Source organism: Girardinichthys multiradiatus, chromosome 4, assembly GCF_021462225.1.
Source record: "Girardinichthys multiradiatus isolate DD_20200921_A chromosome 4, DD_fGirMul_XY1, whole genome shotgun sequence".
Taxonomy (NCBI): domain Eukaryota; kingdom Metazoa; phylum Chordata; class Actinopteri; order Cyprinodontiformes; family Goodeidae; genus Girardinichthys; species Girardinichthys multiradiatus.
In genome coordinates, this window is record NC_061797.1 from 22,919,839 (window position 1) to 22,937,817 (window position 17,979).

At 41.0% G+C, this 17,979-nt stretch overlaps 1 protein-coding gene across 1 annotated transcript; it reads right to left on the minus strand.

The window, feature by feature from the left end:
• Positions 1–1,551: 1,551 nt before the first annotated feature.
• Positions 1,552–16,863, minus strand: LOC124866723 (high-affinity choline transporter 1-like). The gene is made up of 9 exons (XM_047362638.1): positions 16,708–16,863; positions 15,739–15,964; positions 15,443–15,556; positions 14,935–15,090; positions 14,669–14,817; positions 13,973–14,116; positions 13,387–13,540; positions 5,547–5,764; positions 1,552–5,466 (listed from the first exon to the last, which is right to left on the minus strand). The coding sequence occupies exons 2-9, from the start codon at positions 15,920–15,922 to the stop codon at positions 4,795–4,797; spliced, it is 1,791 nt and encodes a 596-aa protein (XP_047218594.1). The 5' UTR covers positions 15,923–15,964; positions 16,708–16,863; the 3' UTR covers positions 1,552–4,794.
• Between the last annotated feature and the right edge of the window lie 1,116 nt (positions 16,864–17,979).

The following is a 17,979-nucleotide window of genomic DNA, read 5'->3' on the forward strand; positions in this document are numbered from 1 at the left end:
AAACTAAGAAACTCAAGACAAAGGAAATAACAACTGAATATGGCAAGACCTAAAGAACATGATAAAATACAAGAAAATAACAAAAACGCAAAAACAAAATAAAAACCAAAATCCAAACACCCAAGGATTGTAAAAACATAAATATAATGCATTTTTTAACCACCCACTGGATCTGACCTATCTGCACCGCTTTTAAAAGTGTGTATCAGTGATCCTGAGTGATCAAGAATTAGTGTGCTTGCAGATTGTTAGAAACCTGTCTCATTCCTCCGGTGAGCTCCAGACTGTGCACCTGCAGCCGGCCTGAGTGGAACAAGGCTAGCTCTATAATTAGGTTCCCCTGGCTGATTTGATTTGAGCAGTCGCTGTGTTCCTTTTGCTGTAGATGCTCCTCAGCTCCTTGGAGGGACTAATGGAGGAGATGGAGAGATATATGGGAAACAATTAGGCATGACATTATCGCAGTGTATATGTATGTGTTTGTATGTGAATGTGTGTAACACTGTCTTTATGATTAAAAACAGCATGTTTGTTTTATTAGACTAAATAAAAAGTTAAGTTTAATTTTTTTGTTTTATTTACATCAATATAAAATTTTGACACGATTTTATGTTCTTCTCAAACTTACCTTCTCTGCTCCCCCACCCTTTCCCAATGTTTCAGTGACCTGACTTTCAATTCAATTATAGGGGACATTACTTATGAAGGACATAAAAAGAAGCTTGCCATCATAATCATTGTTCCTCATCCTAGTTTGATATATGGAATGTCTTATGATGCATTTTTTGGAAAAGAAATAAAGAGACCACACCCAATGGTTTGAATGCAATCCCATTTCTTTATAATAAAGACATTTTTGTAAACACTAACATGTTGGACCCTCACTGTTCAGAACTGGGGAAATTAAGATAACCACAACTTTATTTTTGTTAATGCTAGTGTTAATATTTCATACATAAGTAAGAAATGATCGGGAGTATAAAGTATGTCTAAGGTACAAATTAGTGAAGCCAGCTGATTTTTGAGAGACGAAAAAACCCAAACAGGTGATGAATATATTCAGATTTATGTGTTAACCTCAACAACAGTAAAATAGTCCTTATAAGCTGGCAGGAAGGTTTTTTGTTTTGCATGCACAAGAGGTTAAAATATTGCCATTAAAGTGTTGTCACTCAGTGCATATATATTCTGTACAGATATACTGTATATTTTTAAACCTTAACATATTTACTATGGATTTTCAGTACGTGGTAAGATGAAGTATAAGTTGTGAGACAAATTTGACTATCTTAGTGCTGCATCCTCATCACAATAATCATATTCAACAAGTGCTTTGATACGTGGACATACAGTTTGCCTTTAGCCATCTCGCCAAACCCATCTCCAACTACAGCATATCAGATGTCTACCCCAATGTATCATCCACTGTCGCTAATCTCTTCTCCTTGCATCCACATTGAGGAAGGAGGTGAAAGCTTGAATCCCAGAATACCCTTTTTTTCTGGAAGAAAAAAGACTGTAACAAATTAGAAAAGACAGAATCAGATCATGTGCAGTTAAGAAATTGCTTTTATTTCACATCTCTAAACAGTCTACTCATTTTGACCCCTAAGTCATTGAGCTTCTTTTGTTTTTAAATTATCTGACCATCTTTAAGCTTTATTGATAAGAAGATGTTGGATGCTTCTGACAAGAACCTTTCTCTTCCCATTATTCAGTCCAAAATTTGAAATAAAAACATTAAAAAGACTATTGTGCCTGCAATAAATAAATAAAAAATCAAAGGATTTTCTAAACATAATATGTGGCTATAACAGAATGTGTTTTGGTTTGTATCCAAACGTTCCACACAAACCATCCCCCACCAGTCTCTCTCCTTCTGTACAGCGCTGAATATAAATGGATTGACTTTTGGACAAGTGACAGTTTTGTTTCATAATTGTTAATTATCATGAGTGCTCTGAGAGCCACTTTCTGTGAATGGAGGCAGGACTCTTTTTCTACCCGCACCCTCTCTTCTTTTTATGGGATTGGTCTAAGTTCTCAAGGACATCCAAAAGGTCAACGATAATGGAGGGAGGAGACGCAGGGAACACTTCAAGCACTTGCGTCATTTCCGTGGATCTAGGTTGGCGAATTCTACAGCAGTGGATGTTAGTGGGCTTTTAGCCCCCCCCCCTTTTGTTCATTTTACCCTCTGAGCAACCGGTGACCCCGCCCATTTTCCCCTGGCTCCTCCCCTAGTCCCAGGCCAGAGAGAGTACAGCACTTAAAGTAAATAAGCAGGGAGGAGAGCTATTTTAAGATGCTGTCTTTCATTGTGGACAAGGAGGGGGGACAAAGAAGCAAGCCAAGCGATTGTAATTTCAGTCACGTCTTCCAACATTTAGTCTTTATCAGTCTTCAATCCAGCTTACTGATGGGCGCAACTGAGAACAGCTTGGAACAATATATTTGTCTTTTTTTGAATAAAGGTACCTATTTTTAAAGACCAAGGCAGCTGAAGCTATTGGATATCAAGCCTTATATGTACCAAGTCTAAAAAACACAAAAACTGTTCAAATCATTAGGAAAAGCTAGATAAAGATAGATTCAAACATAATCATAAAATGTGAGAAGAAATTCTACTTCATAAAATTGCATCTCTGACTTGGTTTAACACCTTTAATTTAGAATAAAAGAAGTTGCTGGCATTAAGACTTATGCATTATGTTGGTTTGTCTTCTCCCAGGCTTGAAGATTTTCTAGATTCCAAGAAACAATAACATTTATGGAAATGTATTTACTTTCTTCTAAATATTGATGAATATCCAGGAAAATCAAATAATTTAAAACAACGCCTTTAATTTAGGCTTTCACAAAATTTGAGTTTGTAGTTTTTGCTAACAGACTGAAAAACAAAAGTTTTAGAGGTTATCAATTGTCCTGTGAGATTTTTTTTTTTCACAAACTCTGCATGTTTTAGGAGCCTGTTACCAATTCTTCAGATTGCTGTTACTTTTAAGAGGGAGTTTAACATTTTATACACTAACCGAGGGGTTCTCAAACCTTTTAGCAGACTTTCCACTTTTTCCAGTTTGTTTTGGTTTTTTAAAAAGACAGAAAGAAGGCAAAAAAAAGCACTGCCCAAGTTCCAGTTTGGACATAATATTTAGGAAGTGAAAAGTGGGAAAGTCAGAGGCTTCCCACCAACCCCAATCTGAAAATCCAATTTGGCTGCAGCATGTTTAATATTAAGTGTTAGCTGCAGTATTAAATGGTTACACATACACACATGATCCTTTAGTGTTTGAATGATGAATCTCAAAGAAGTAAACTGTTATTAGCTTTCACCACTAATAGCAGTTAGCTTTTCATAGAGCACTACAATAAGGATATTCCACTTTTTTTTCATTTGAAGCTAGATCAGTGTGCTTGGAAAATTCATCTTGTTGGATGTTTCTGCTTATTAGCACTACATCACAGTTACTGAGGATAAAATTATACTACTCTTTCTAATTACTACGGCAACCCAAGTACTTGTATTGTTTGAGAAACATGGCCCGACAAATTAGATCAGTATTCCCTGTGTTTTTTATCATAAACCAGCAAAACAGCCACAAAGGATTAACTTGTTTAGAAATATCTAATAGTTGTCTTCACTCTTGTCACTCTTTATTGTTTTTATGACATCAAAAATAAATAAACATTTATACTGAATGTTTTTTTAAATCTTATATGGACAATCCAACCAGCAATATTGTTATCCTTATATATGTTTTATCCTTATACAGCATGTATACAAATACACACGTCACAAGAAAATAATCTATTCACTGCTGCTGCAAAAACAAGTAACTGGCAGAAACTAAGTCAGAGCCTGTAAACACAATGCTCTGTAACATGAAGAACAAGACGTGCCCCATTTAATTTAATCTAGATCATCTGTAGATTTTACATTCATTGTAAAGTCTTTCTTACTCCAGTCTCACAGAAGTCTGGTCAGAACGTTGAAAATAAAATATATTTTTTATGAGCATCTTTAAGGCAGTTGAATACAAGTTCATTTAAAACACTAACCCATTCTTTTTTTTCTGGCTACAATAGTTTCTACCCCCAACAATAATGAGACTGGAAGCAAATTTCTGCTTAGATATTTTCGGTTCACTGAGAGCATTTTTTGTTTTTATCACAGTTTCTAGTGTCAGTAAAAGCATAAAAAAAATGTGACACAATACATAATTATTCAATTTTCCATTATTTCCTCAAGCTGATATACTCTACTGCTACTGTCACTATCAGACTACATTACAATTGCTGCATGTGTGTGAAATTGTATTTCTTATTGCTTTTATATGATTGGTTCCCTTCCAAACTGTGGTTGTGCTGTCATTTTTTATAAAGTACCTGCCAATTGCTTTACATGTTTTTATGTAATAAACAGAACCTTTAGAACTTGATTTGTAGACTTTTTCGTCAGTGCTGAATAGTCAAATAAATTAGACTACAGATATACCTCTAACCCAGTTAAAAAGGTATGAGTATGCAAGATGACAATGTATAAGTGATTTCAGTGTATATATTTAAATATGTTGGAGGGTGTTGCTTTACGTCATGAAAGACGGCATCATATCTTGATAATCTGCAAGCTGCTACAATAAATCTTATATCCTGACAAGTGGCTCTTATCCAATTAGGTGCAATGTCTTGGCACTTTGAAGTTCAGTTTGCTTCTTGTCTCTTGGCCCCATGTCGGTTGAATCAGGTATTCCATCTTTACGTATTTATTCATATTTTCATTAAATCCTGGTTTTGTCATTTTTCATTGTGTGAGAAGTCAGGGCTGGACTCTTCCTCTTCTTCCTCAACTGTTTCCTCTGGCAGCGTGTCACGGCGGGTGAAGGCGGCTGCCAACGTCACGCTCAGCCGCGGTTTGACAGGCGCCAACTCCGACAGCCCGATGTTATTGCCTCGGGTTACAAGAGTAGTTTTATCCATTATTTCCCCACTACGACTGGACACCACGGCATCCAGAAAGTCATATTTGTGTGAAATCTTTCCGCTCTCAAACAAGTACTTCGCCAGGTACGAGAAAACAAAATTACCCACAAAGGAGGCCAACATGGAGACAGTCTTAAAGGGGAACTTCTGTATGACGATTTCCTCCATCTCTCCTGTAATGTGGTGCTTTCGCTGCTCAGTCGTCCAGCCTGGGTAATAAATGAAAGGAGGCAGCTGCAGGTAGGGTTCACCTCCACCTATACGCAGCACAAGGCCAAACAGGTACGCAGCTACTGAGCCGTACGTGTTGGTACCTTTGACGAAGAGCACGCTGAGGAGCTGTGGGAAGATGATGACATAAACCAGATCTGAGCTCAGGTACCAGAGGCCATAAACCGTGCCAGTGACCAGGGCCATCAGGGTGGCAAGGCCGCCAAATACAAAGATTGTGATTCGCATAACCCATACAATTTCACGGTCAGATGCCTGGAAAGAGAAAATACAACTTAAAATAGATATAAAGAGTAACAACAACCTTGTTTATGTTGGTGAACACATGAACTTACTGACTGTCTGAAGGCCAGATGGTAGACATTTCTTGCAAACATGGAGCTCGCAGACAGGATGGAGGAGTCTGCAGAAGACATGACAGCGGCAGACACAGCCCCCAGACCAAAGAAAGAAACAAATGGTGGACAGAGGTGCTGAAGTACAATGGGGAGAATCATGTCTGCTTCCTCCTTGTCTTTTGGAGAAAGTCCACCATAACTTGTCTGGTTCCAGTCTGAGCAAGAGAGATTATCAACCAATATTACTAATGGTGAAAAACATTCTCTGTTTTAATTTTTTGTAGATAAAAACAGCAATGACCTCATTTAAAATTAGAATTTCATCCATTGCCTTTTGTATCTAAAACCCAGATATGTACATTCATTAAAACCCAAAGCATGCTTTGTCATTGATAGAGATAATTTATTGCAGTGGTGTAATCTCATATTACACAATTTTTTAAATTCCAGAATTTCATTTCAGTGCATCAATTCAGTGGGGGAAAGATTTCACATTACAATATGTATTTTTAACAAAATAACAGGTGCCACATCTACACAAAACAGGGTTTAGACTTCTATAACATTTCACATGGTTTGAGCATATAGAGAAAGAGATATTTAACCATTCCTCATTGCACAATCCCCAGTTCATCTAGAGTCCTGGTTCTTCTCTTATGTTCTTTTCTCTTGAGCTCAAAAAAAAAGGTTTTTAATAATATTTAAGGTTCAGGGATTGTGATAGTCATGGAAGAATAATGATTTTGTACCTGATGAAAAATGTCTGTGTTGATATACTATATTGCCAAAGGTACAGGCCTTACACACACATTAACTTTGATGACATCCAATGATTTATAGAAAGGCTTCAATATGTTGTTGATACACTTTCTGCAATTACAACAGCTTCCACAAAAAAGGTTTAAAAGCAGAATGTTTGATGTTTCTTCTGCAAAAGTATTTGTAAGGTCAGACAGTGATGTTGGACGAGAAGGCCCGGCTCACAATCTGGGCACTTATTCATCCTAAACATGTTTTATTAGGTTATGGTCTTGAATCTGTGGAGGCCAGTCAAGTTCAACCGACACCAAACTCACTCTGCCATGTTTTTATGGATCTTGCTTTGTGCACTAATGCGCAATGATGTTTGGACAATAAGGGGCCATCACCAGCTGTTCCCACAAAATTGGAAGCATTAAATTCTCGCCAGAGAACAGATCTCCACTGCTGTAGTCTGTTGGTACTGTACTCCAATGGATTCAATGCTTTGCAGTGGACTTAGGGAAGCATAGCTTGAATGCAACCCATACCATGAAGCTGTGTATGCAAATTAATATGAAGGCCACATGCAGTTTGGAGGTCTGTAGCTATTGGCTCTGTGGAGATTTGGCAACCCCTGCACATTCTGTGCCTCAGCATTTACTGACCTCACTCTGATTTTAGGAGACCCACCACTTCATGGTTGAGTTGATGTCATTTCTAACCACTTCCACTTTTTTATAATACCACTGACAGTTTACTATGGCATATTTATTAACAAGGAAATTTCAACGACTGGACATATTGCATAGGTTGCAATCACTGCACCTTACTGGAATTCACTGCACTTCTGAGAGTGACCAATTCTTTCACAAATGTTTGTAGAAGCAGTTAAGTTCTGGTTAAAAAAAAAGACTCATAAACAATTCAAAGAGATTGATGCAAAATATCCTCATAATCAGCGCCCAGAACTCGGGTTACAAAAGTAGTTGAGCTTAAAATAAGGCTTGACCTATTGACAACACACTCAGCTGAATGTTTGCTTTTAAATGATAAATCCAAATTGTATGTGCATAAAGACAAACCCGATAAACTATTAGCAATCCTGCTCAAGGGCTCTAGGGCAAGGCAAACTATGTCTAATGTTAACATGATTGGTGATTTCCTGGCAAAACTTCACATTCCCATAATTCCACCAGAATTTAAAAACAGGTTAGACGAACCAATATCCCAGTCAGAAGTTTCCTTAGCAATAGCTTCAATGCAATCTGGCAAATGCCCAGGTCCAGATGGTCTCCCCACAGAATTTTCAAACAATTCTCAAACTTACTCTCTGTTCAGCTTAGTTCCACCCTTACCGATTTTTTTTAAACATGGATCCCTCCTCCAGTCATTTCATGAAGTCTGTATCACACTTTTTGCAAAAAAGGAGGAACGATCCAGTGGAATGTTTTTCATTCAGACCTATTTCACTCCTAAATACAGATTTTAAAATGTTAGCCAAAATTATTGCCCATAGCCTCGAAACCGTTCTACATCAGTTATTTCAAAAGACCAAACAGGTTTCATTAAAGGTCGGCACTCATATTTTAATGAGAGAAGACTGGTTAACATTGTTTATTCCAGCCCCACAGACTTAGTTGAGTGTGTTGTCTCTTTGGACACTGAAAAATCCTTTGACCGGGTTGAGTTTGACTATCTTTTTGCGATCCTTAGTAGATTCGGTTTGGGAGAAAATTCATCTCATGGATTAAATTATTGTAACATCAGCCATCCGCCACAGTTCGCACCAACCTTCAGACCTCGAAACCATTTAAATTACAAAGAGGTACCAGCCAGGGCTGTCCCCTCAGCACCCTGCTTTTTGACCTGGCCATAGAGCCCCTTGCCATTGCACTCAATATCAACAAAGAGATATCCTGCATTTGGAGGGATGATATAGAACACGAGGTGGCACTTTATGCAGACGATCTCTTACTTTTTATTTCCAAACCATCAACTTCACTACCTTTTCCTCTCAATCTGTTTAGTCAGTTTGGTCAGATCTCTGGGCATAAGCTGAGCCTTACCAAAAGTGAGCTCTTCCCTCTAGGTAGTGAAATAAATATGTCAGATTTTACTAATTTGCCGTTCAGAATGGAGAGACAAAAATGAACATATCTGGGTATCACAGTGACCAAAAACATAAAAACCTGTTCAAAGAGAATTTGATTTCACTGTTGAACCAAGTGCGGGGATGCCTCATAGTGAACGCCGCTCTCCATGTCCCTTGTGGGACGTATCAACTCAATTAAAATGACTATATTACCCAAATTTCTATACCTTTTTCAGGCATTACCTATTTTTATTTCCAGGAAATGTTTTAATGAGGTGGACTCAATTTTTTCATCGTACATCTGGTAGGGTAAATGTCCAAAGTTAAACAAGTTACAGCTCCAAAAACCTAAAGAGGAGGGGGGAGTTTGCCCTACCCAACTTTTGATTTTATTGTCGGGCTACCAATCTTAGATGCTTGGTATTTTTACCATAACTTAAGTGACTGTTCTGACTGGGTGACTATGGAGTTACACAGTGACAATAATATGTCCATTCCGGCCGTGCTTTGTTCCCCACTTTCACTCTTTTTGTCTAATCCTATCCTAAACCCTGTAGTGAAACATTTGCTGAAAATATGGGGCCAGTTTAGGACATACTTTAAACTTCATGATTTTTCCTTCTGAAGTCCTATTGCACTCAACTATTTCTTTAAACCATCTGTTCAGGATGGGGTATTCCTAGAGTGGCACAGGACATTTTCATAGGGAAGAAACTGGCATCATTTGAACACCTTAACAATAAGTACGGTTTACCACAATCCCACTTTTTTAAATACTTGCAAGCCAGAAACTTTATCCAATCCCATCTCTCAGGCTCAGTTTCTCTGTCAGAGCATACACAGTTGGAAACCATTCTATTATTAAACTCCATCCATAAAGGCCTGGTTTCGTGGCTCTATAATAAAATGTTGAATATGACAGAGACCTCCTCACCTAAACTTAAAACTTTATGGGAGGAAGACTTGATTATGAATATACTGAATGAAACATTGGCCTCCATACTTAAACTTGTGAATACATCAACTCTGTGTGCGCGCGCCACTGTCTCATTCAGTTTAAAGTGGTACATAGAGCCCACTTATCCAAAAGCAAACTATCTCGTATCTATCCAGAAATCACCCCACACTGTGAAAAATGCAAAACTGCTGAAGCCACATTGGTCCATATGTCTAGGTCAGCTCTGGACAGATGTTTTTCATATCCTATCTAGGTTCCTCAGAGTGGCAATAACACCTAGTCCTCTCTTAGCTCTGTTAGGCTACAGTGGTGAGGAATTGCCCTTAACAGCCCCTAAAAGACAGGCACTGTCGTTTTGCGCTCTGTTAGCGAGGCACACAGTTCTGACCAGGTGGAGGGGCACTGCTCCTTCAACTCAAAAGCAGTGGCTACAGCAGCAGCTCTACTTCCACTTCCTCCCCGATGGCCAAGCTCCTCACCCTATCTCTAAGGGAGTGTCCGGCCAACCTACGGAGGAAGCTAATTTCAGCTAGTTGTATCTGGGATCTCGTTCTTTCGATCATTACCAAAAGTTCATGGCCACAAGTGAGGGTAGGAACGTAGACCGACCAGTAAATCGAGAGTTCGCTTTTCGGCTCAGCTGTCTCTTCACCACAACAGACCGGCACAGTGTCCCCATTACTGTGGCAGCCACACTGATCCGTTTGTCGATCTCCCGCTCCATTCTTCCCTCACTCATGAACAAGACCCCAAGATACTTGAACTCCTTCACTTGAGGCAGGAACTCCCCTCCAACCTGAAGAGGACAAGCCACCCTTTTCCAATCGAGAACCATGGCCTCGGACTTGGAGGAGCTGATTTTCATCCCAGCCGCTTCACACTCGGCTGCAAACCACCCTAGTGCATGCTGTAGGTCTTGGCTAGGGGGGGCCAGCAGGACCACGTTATCTGCAAACAGAAGAGACGAAATCCACTGGTCCCCAAACCACACCCCCTCCAGCCCTTGGCTGTGCCTAGAAATCTTTAAGATCCTTAAGAAGTCCATAAAAGTTATGAACAGGACCCGTGACAAAGTGCAGCCCTGCCGGAGTCCAACATGTACTGTGAACAGGTCCGACTAAGTGCCGACAATGCGGACCAAACTCCTGCTCCACTTGTACAGAGATGGTCCCTAATAAAGGGCACCTGACTCCGTACTCCTGGAGCATCCCCCACAGGGCTCCATGAGGGAATGCCTTCTCCAGTTCCACAAAACACATGTGGACCGGTTGGGCAAACTCCCATGAACCCTCGAGTACCCTACAGAGGGTGCACAGCTGGTCCAGTGTTCCACAGCCGGGACAAAAACCACACTGCTCCTCCTGAAACCGAGGTTCGACTATCGACCAAACTCTCCTTTCCAATACCCTGGCGTAGGCCTTACCAGGGAGGCTGAGGAGTGTGATCCCCCTGTAGTTGGAACACACCCTCCGGTCACGCTTGTTATGAAGGGGGACCACCAGCCCAGTCTGCCAGTCCATAGGCACTGTCCCCGACCGCCACGCAATGTTAAAGAGGCATGTCAACCATGACAGCCCCACAACATCCAGAGACTTAAGGTACTCAGGGCGGATCTCATCCACCCCTAAAGCCCTGCCACCGTGGAGCATTTTTACCTCCTCTGTGACTTTAGCCAGGGTGATGAAAGCATCCAACTCAGAGTCCCCAGCCTCTGCTTCCACCAGAGAATGCGTGACAGCAGGATTGAGGAGATCCTCGAAGTACTCCTTCCACTGCCCGATAATGTCCCCAGTCGAGGTCAGCAGCTCCCCACCCCAACTGTAAACAGTGTAGGCGAAGCACTGCTTCCCACTCCTGAGGTGCCGGACGGCTTGCCAGAATCGCTTCGAGGCCAACCGGTAGTCCTTCTCCATTTTGCTTCTGCCACAACTCGGGCCACGGCACGCTTGGCATCACGGTACTCGTCAGCCACCTCAGAAGTCCCACAAGCCAACCTCAGCCAATAGGACTCCTTCTTCAGCTTGACAGCATCCCTTAGTGCCGGTGGATTGCCGCTGCGACAGGCACAGCAGACCTTACGGCCACAGCTACGGGCAGCAGCATCGACAATAGATGTGGAGAACATGGTCCACTCGGACTCTATGTCTCCTAACTCAAAACTTTCTCTGAGGTCGGAGTTGAATACATCCCTGGCCGAAGGCTCCGCCAGACTTTCCCAGCAGACCCTCACTATGCGCTTGGGCCTGCCAAGTCTGTTCGGCTTTCTCCTCTTCTAGCAGATCCAACTCACCACAAGGTGGTGATCAGTGGACTAGTGGACAGCTCAGCCCCTCTCTTCACCCGAGTGTCCAAAACCTGACGACACGACAACAAAGTGGATCATTGATCCACCTACCTTGGGTGTCCTGTTGCAAAGTGCACTGATGAACACCCTTATGCTTGAACATGGTGTTCATTATGGACAATCAGTGACTAACACAGAAGTCCAATAACAAAACACCACTCGGATTCAGATCGGGGAAGCCATTCCTCCCGATCACGTCTCTCCAGGTGTCACTGTTGTTTCCCACGTGGGCATTGAAGTCCCCCAGCGGGAAAATGGAGTCCCTGGGAGAGGCACTATGCAGCATCCCCAACAAGGACACCAAGAAGGCCGGGTACTCCGCACTACCGCTCGGCCCATAGGCCAAAATGACAGTCAGAGCTCTGTCTCCAACCTGAAGGCACAGGGATGCAACCCTCTCATCCACTGGGGTAAACCCCAACATTAGACAGCTGTGCTAGGGGGCAACAAGCAAACCCACCCCAGACCGCCGCCTCTCCCCACGTGCCACTCCAGAGTAGAAGAGAGTCCAGCCTCTCTCTCTCTCTCTCTCTCTCTCTCTCTCTCGGAGATGGGTTCCAGAGCCCACGCTGTGCATGGAGACGAGCCCGACTATTTCTAGTTGAAATCTCTCGACATCCCACACAAGCTCAGGCTCCGTCACCCCCAGCGAGGTGACATGGGGGGATGGCCTTGAGTCTCTCATTGCGGCTTGGTCCAGCCAGGTTCCGCGATTGGCAACCCAGCCACCAGGCGCTCTCTGGCGAGTCTCGACCCCAGGCATGGCTCCAGCATGGGACTCCGGCTCTGCCGTACTAGGCGACGTCACGTGCCTCAATTGTATGGTCCTCATGAAGGTGTCTTGAACCTCTCTTTGTCTGATCCGTCCCCCAGAGCCTGTTTGCCATGGGAGACCCTACCAGGGCCCTTTAAGTCCCAGACAACATAGCCCTTAGGATCATTCGAGCACTCAAACCCCTCCACCACGTTAAGGTGGCGGTTCAAGGAGGGGTAACAAAAGACATTTTATTTTTTATTTTTCCAGTAAAATCTAGTAGAGTCCATGGGATAACATTCTGCTGTTATTTCAATTCACTTTACAATTGACCCAGGACCTTAAGAATGGAAACAAGCCTACAGCATCATAGATACTCTGCCATACTTAACTGTGGGAAATAAGTGCTTTTCCACTTATCAATTTCTTTATCTGGACGGCTGATTTTGTAATAACTGCATAAATTAGAAAAAACATTCTGTGCAAGATAATCTTACTACAAGAAAAGATGAATGTCTGGCTTAAAGGGAGTGTGGTGTGGTAAAATATGGTTGCAGCAGAACATTACATTTGTTTGGTTATCTTTCTTTGTTTTGGTTATTTATCCTTTGTTAAACAGTGCTAAGTTATTAAGTTTCATATCTTGAGCAAATTCACTTATGCACCATTGTGTCATCACTTCTTGTTGGAAGAATCTGACACCTAAAAATCTGGAGATCAGAGCACTAATTTGGTCCCTTGCCTCTCTCTAATGCAATATTTACAATCCAGCACGGTTATTAAATGGATTGCTGCTTCATTATGGATGAGGTGAACCAGCTGCTATTTACCAGGCTTTCTTAGATCTAAGGGAAACAAGAACCCATCCAGAGCCATTCCCAACAAAACAAACACACATGTGAACACAACCACAGAGTGGGTATGTGAATGCTCATGCAAGTCTCTAACCTGTGGAGGCCCCAATGGCTCCGATGAGAACAGAGGGCACGGCCATGACGAGGCATCCAAAAGCAGCCAGGAAAGAGAGAACCTGTGCATAGGTGGCGGAGGAGGCAGATAACACCCTTTGGAAATACACTTGCCAAGGTATTCCTCCCAGCATCTGCAGCATATTAATCACCAGGAAAAAAATACTTAAAACTGAAGTCCAGGATTGTCAAACTGGTTTTAATCTGAAAGCATCAAAGTCATAAATCTATCATATCTATCATATCCTATGAACTTTATAAGAAGCATAGAGAAAGTATATAAAGTTCAAGATTAAGAATAGAGGACAGAGCATACTTCCAAACTGTAAATGGACAATTAAGTAATTTGATAAAGGAGCGGATTTGTTGGAATTAATAAAATCTTTTCTTTGTCATGTGTCTAACAATATCATCATACAGCACATTATATTGCACAAGAAAGAAATAGCTTTAATGAATAATTTGCAGATTACCTTCAGTAATGTGGTAATAAAATCCACTTTGTACCTCATTCTACAGTTTTAAGATCGAATAGTGTGATATGGATAAACGTGTGGAGACAGTACCAGAAGACAGAAGTTGTCGATCCAGATCCAGGTGTCTTCCTTCTTGACGCTGCCTCTCCAGGGTGACTGATAGACCGTCTTCACTGCAGTCACAGTGATGTCTGACACAGCAGCATTAGACAAAGCAAAGGGGACGCTGATCCACTGCAAACAGAAGTCAGTAAATACGCAGGAAAAAGCACAAATTTAAAACAACTTTAGTATTTTTGGGGGTAGGCATGTTTCTTGTAATCTTTTGGTGTGGTCCTGATGAGTATCTCTCTAACTTAAAGGTATTTAAAAGTTTTCCTTCAGATTTTTGCTCCTTTACTGCTCATTTTCTGCCTGGTCTGTGTGCCTTTGACAGCCTTTTGTGCAGTGTTTGCTAAAAATGAAGAGAATGGAGAAGTTCTAGGCCAGAAGAAAACATGTTAGATGTTAAGCTGATGAACACTCTTAGATGAACAATAAAGCAAAGACCTGACACAGAACCTGATAAATCTTTCTAGTAAGTAAACTATAAGGAAATTAGGGACGACTTAAAATCTGCACAAACATCAAAAACATTTAAGGTAAAAAGTACAGATTTGTTTGAATATTTCTGTATGGAACCTTTGAAGTATTTAATATCACAGCATTTCTTCCCATTTCTGTCCATAATTCTGAGTTTGACCACCACATTAAATTAAACAAATTAAAGTCTTAACATGAACCTACCAGGCCAACAAAGATACAAAACAGCTGCACCACATCCGTGTAGGCCACAGAGTACAGTCCTCCAACCAGGGTGTAGAATATCGCAATGAGTGCAGAGATAACCACTGACATCTTGATGTTGATGTCCACAATGACACTCAGAGTAGCACCTAGGTCATGAGCAGATTAAGGGACATCACAGCCCTTGTAGTATAAGTAATTTGGGCACATTTCAATGTATTTCCTAGAACATTTTTGTTCTGTTGTATACTGATACATAGACTCACCGAGGGCAGAGAGGATGGCAGCAGACCAAAAAATCTCACCCATAAGTGCGGGTATGAAGAGAAGACCACCCATACGTTTCCCATACAGTTGCTGAAAAGGGTCCAACATGGTGACATAACCCCTTGAGCGCATGGGCTTAGCAAAGAAAAGACCACCTGGGTTAAGGAGGGAGGACTGTTAGTTGATGCAAACACCTTTCACAGCCCATGTCCTCAAACCTCCTAACCAAAATATCTGAATGAAATTATGACAAAAACAAATACAAAATTTAAAAAATTTAAAAAATCATAATATGGACAGTATAATACAATATAAGAGGGTTACAATAAGAGTTTAAATGCTCCCAATAAAGGAAGACCACTTGCGACAGCCTGATCACAATCCAAACTTTTAGCTGTTTAGCTAATAGGTTTAGTGTCTTGGTTTGTATTAGCTTTAATTAGTGCAGATTTCTCCAAAGAATACATTTCGCAAGTCAAGTACAAAATACTGTTGACCAACACTTACCAACAACCAGACTGAGGGCATATCCAAATGGCGCTTGAGCCCAAGCCAAACCATAGTCCGGAAGATACACATACTCAGCTGTACCATTGATGTAGCCTCCACCCACCCAGGTCGCTGTAAATCACACCGACCCGTTATTGAATGTAACTGAAATTGAATTTATTTGCACAGATAAAAGGAACTCTCAAACGTAAACGTAAAGCAACATTTCCAGCTATCAGTAAATCTTCTTCATAATTCAAATACATTTTACATGTTTATTTTACAGTGTTCAAGTATGTTAACACAAACTCCACCTGTCATTGTGAATCCACCGACAAACAGTCCAATGTCTCTCCCTCCGACCATGATGGTTTCGCTGCGGTCGGTGCCCTCCGCCTCTCCGGAGTGCTTGTTCTTCCATGCCGCCCAGATGCCCACGAACAGGATGAGCAGATAGAAGACCGCTATAGCCACAAGCCCCTCTACATGGATGGTCATTGTCGCAGTGGTCTTCTGCTAGGAACGGGAGGGCATGGAGATCTAAAACAGAGTAAAAGAAGGAGAAAACGTAAAAACTTTTATTATTAAAAAAACATAATAGTTATGCCTTGGTATTTGCCGTATTATGAATTTTTGATGGTAAGTGAAATATGCAAACATGGTTTGGACTGGAAACAATATTAAAAGAAACTTCGTTTTTTCTGGCTTGGGGGCGTTTGAAATACGGACCAAACACGTTAACTTGCTGATAAATAAAAGCACATCTCAAAATAACCCAGCAACAATCTCTTTGGTAAATTACGTGCATTTAAAGATATTACATGAAGCCCTGAGGCGAATGCTTGTCCTAAAAACTGTGACATCTCTAGCATGACTTGCATCACTGCAAAAAATTAATTAATTACAGTAAAATTTGGTCACATTATCATTAAAAATAAGATAAAAATGTTGTGAAAAGAGACCTTAAAGAATTGTGTTTCGTTTTTGTTAGAAATGTCCACAAAAAACAATTGAAATGTACAATAAATCCTTCCCCTTTCCTCCTCAACAAAATCTAATAAATAATTCATTTAACGTTTTACATCGTTGGTTTTGGTATTTTTGTTAATTTATGTTCTTTTTGTTAATTTCATTTGGCTCTTTATGAAGGATAGGTGTGCGTAAAAACCATGTTAAGAACAGAAATACTGTTTCCACAGAAGCACAAAATTTGATAGAAAACCTAGTTTTTCTTTCTTTCTTTCTTAACAAAAAAATGAAACATAAATTACTGCAGAACTTACCAAAAGTATTTCCAGACTCATGCGTGAGGGCTCCTGAGCAAAGAAACCGAGCATCACAGTTTCAGGTTCATTGAAATCCGCGTCTCTCTTTGCGCCGTGAGGAACTGCGGAGCGAAACGACGGTGGGGGTTTCTCGGGTGACTTACTGAGGCTTATAAAGGGGGCAGATGCCGTCAGAGGACCGAGACACGCGTCAGAGAAACCACCCGTCCTTCTTAATGAGCACCTGGCATAAAGCACGTCACGACGTCCCGGCTGATGTTACTGGAAGAGGGCCGAGATTCCTTCACCCAAGAACACGGGCTTCTTATAAACCACTGGATCGTTCTTGAGATGAAGTATGTTAAAAGCGTCACTTTACGCTTCGAATAATCAGTAATTTGTGATTTTTCTTTTCTTCTTTTTGTTTGAGACTATAGCCTACTACTTATTTAAACTTAGTGCATAAAAGCCGCATGCGTTGCAGTTCATGTGGCCTTCTGTTTCCAGTCAGTACCACTATTTAATTTCCTTTGTACATGAAGGAAGATGGGCACACCTCTCTATGCCATCATCAGGAAACTCTGGAGGGATAAATATAACATTAAAACATATAGGCAGAAATTATATACACCATCTCATGGAGAAATAGGTTTCCCTCTTTTTTCTTTGATCAAACGAATTCGTGGACTGAAACGCTCCCCACATTTAAGCTATTAAACTACTCTTAAGTGTGTCTATGCCTCTTCCCTTCAGGATATATATCTGTGACCTGCGTCTACTTAATGGCCACTTCAGCCTGCAGTCCGTTTATCTGGACAAGACTTGTCGGAACTGGCAGGCATCCAATTAGGATGGGTCCCGAGCATGCAGTGAGGTTTAATGATGCAATCTGACTTTTAGAAATCCTTACACACAGACACACCGACTGGGAAAGAAACCTGTGTTCTGGAGAACATTGTTATTCACCATGGTTTATGGTGGCATGTGAGGAGCGCCCTCTTTTGGTACGGCATACAGAGCGATTCAGCACCACGGACAGAGCCCAATGTATACAACAGGTTAAGGTAGGGACTCGTGACTGAAGTGATAATACAGGATATATTATAACATAAAACATACTCATGTAAGAAAAACAAATAAATAGAATAAAACAAAATTGAGCTTTACGCTTATCAATATCACTAGTTCCAAAACCATCCAAGTGAAGCTTTCACTTATGTTTATAATTACCGGTTAATAAGTGCAGTGTTGATATACTCTTCAGTGGGCATTATATTCTTTTTTACGGCA

Coding starts and splice junctions, on each gene's coding strand:
- LOC124866723 (XM_047362638.1), bottom strand. CDS start 15,922: ATGACCATCCATGTAGAGGGGCTTGTGGCTATAGCGGTCTTCTATCTG. Junction 5,765..13,386: donor AGCCATTGGGGCCTCCACAG/GTTAGAGACTTG, acceptor TCTCTTGCTCAG/ACTGGAACCAGACAAGTTAT. Junction 5,467..5,546: donor ATCTGGCCTTCAGACAGTCA/GTAAGTTCATGT, acceptor TTCTCTTTCCAG/GCATCTGACCGTGAAATTGT.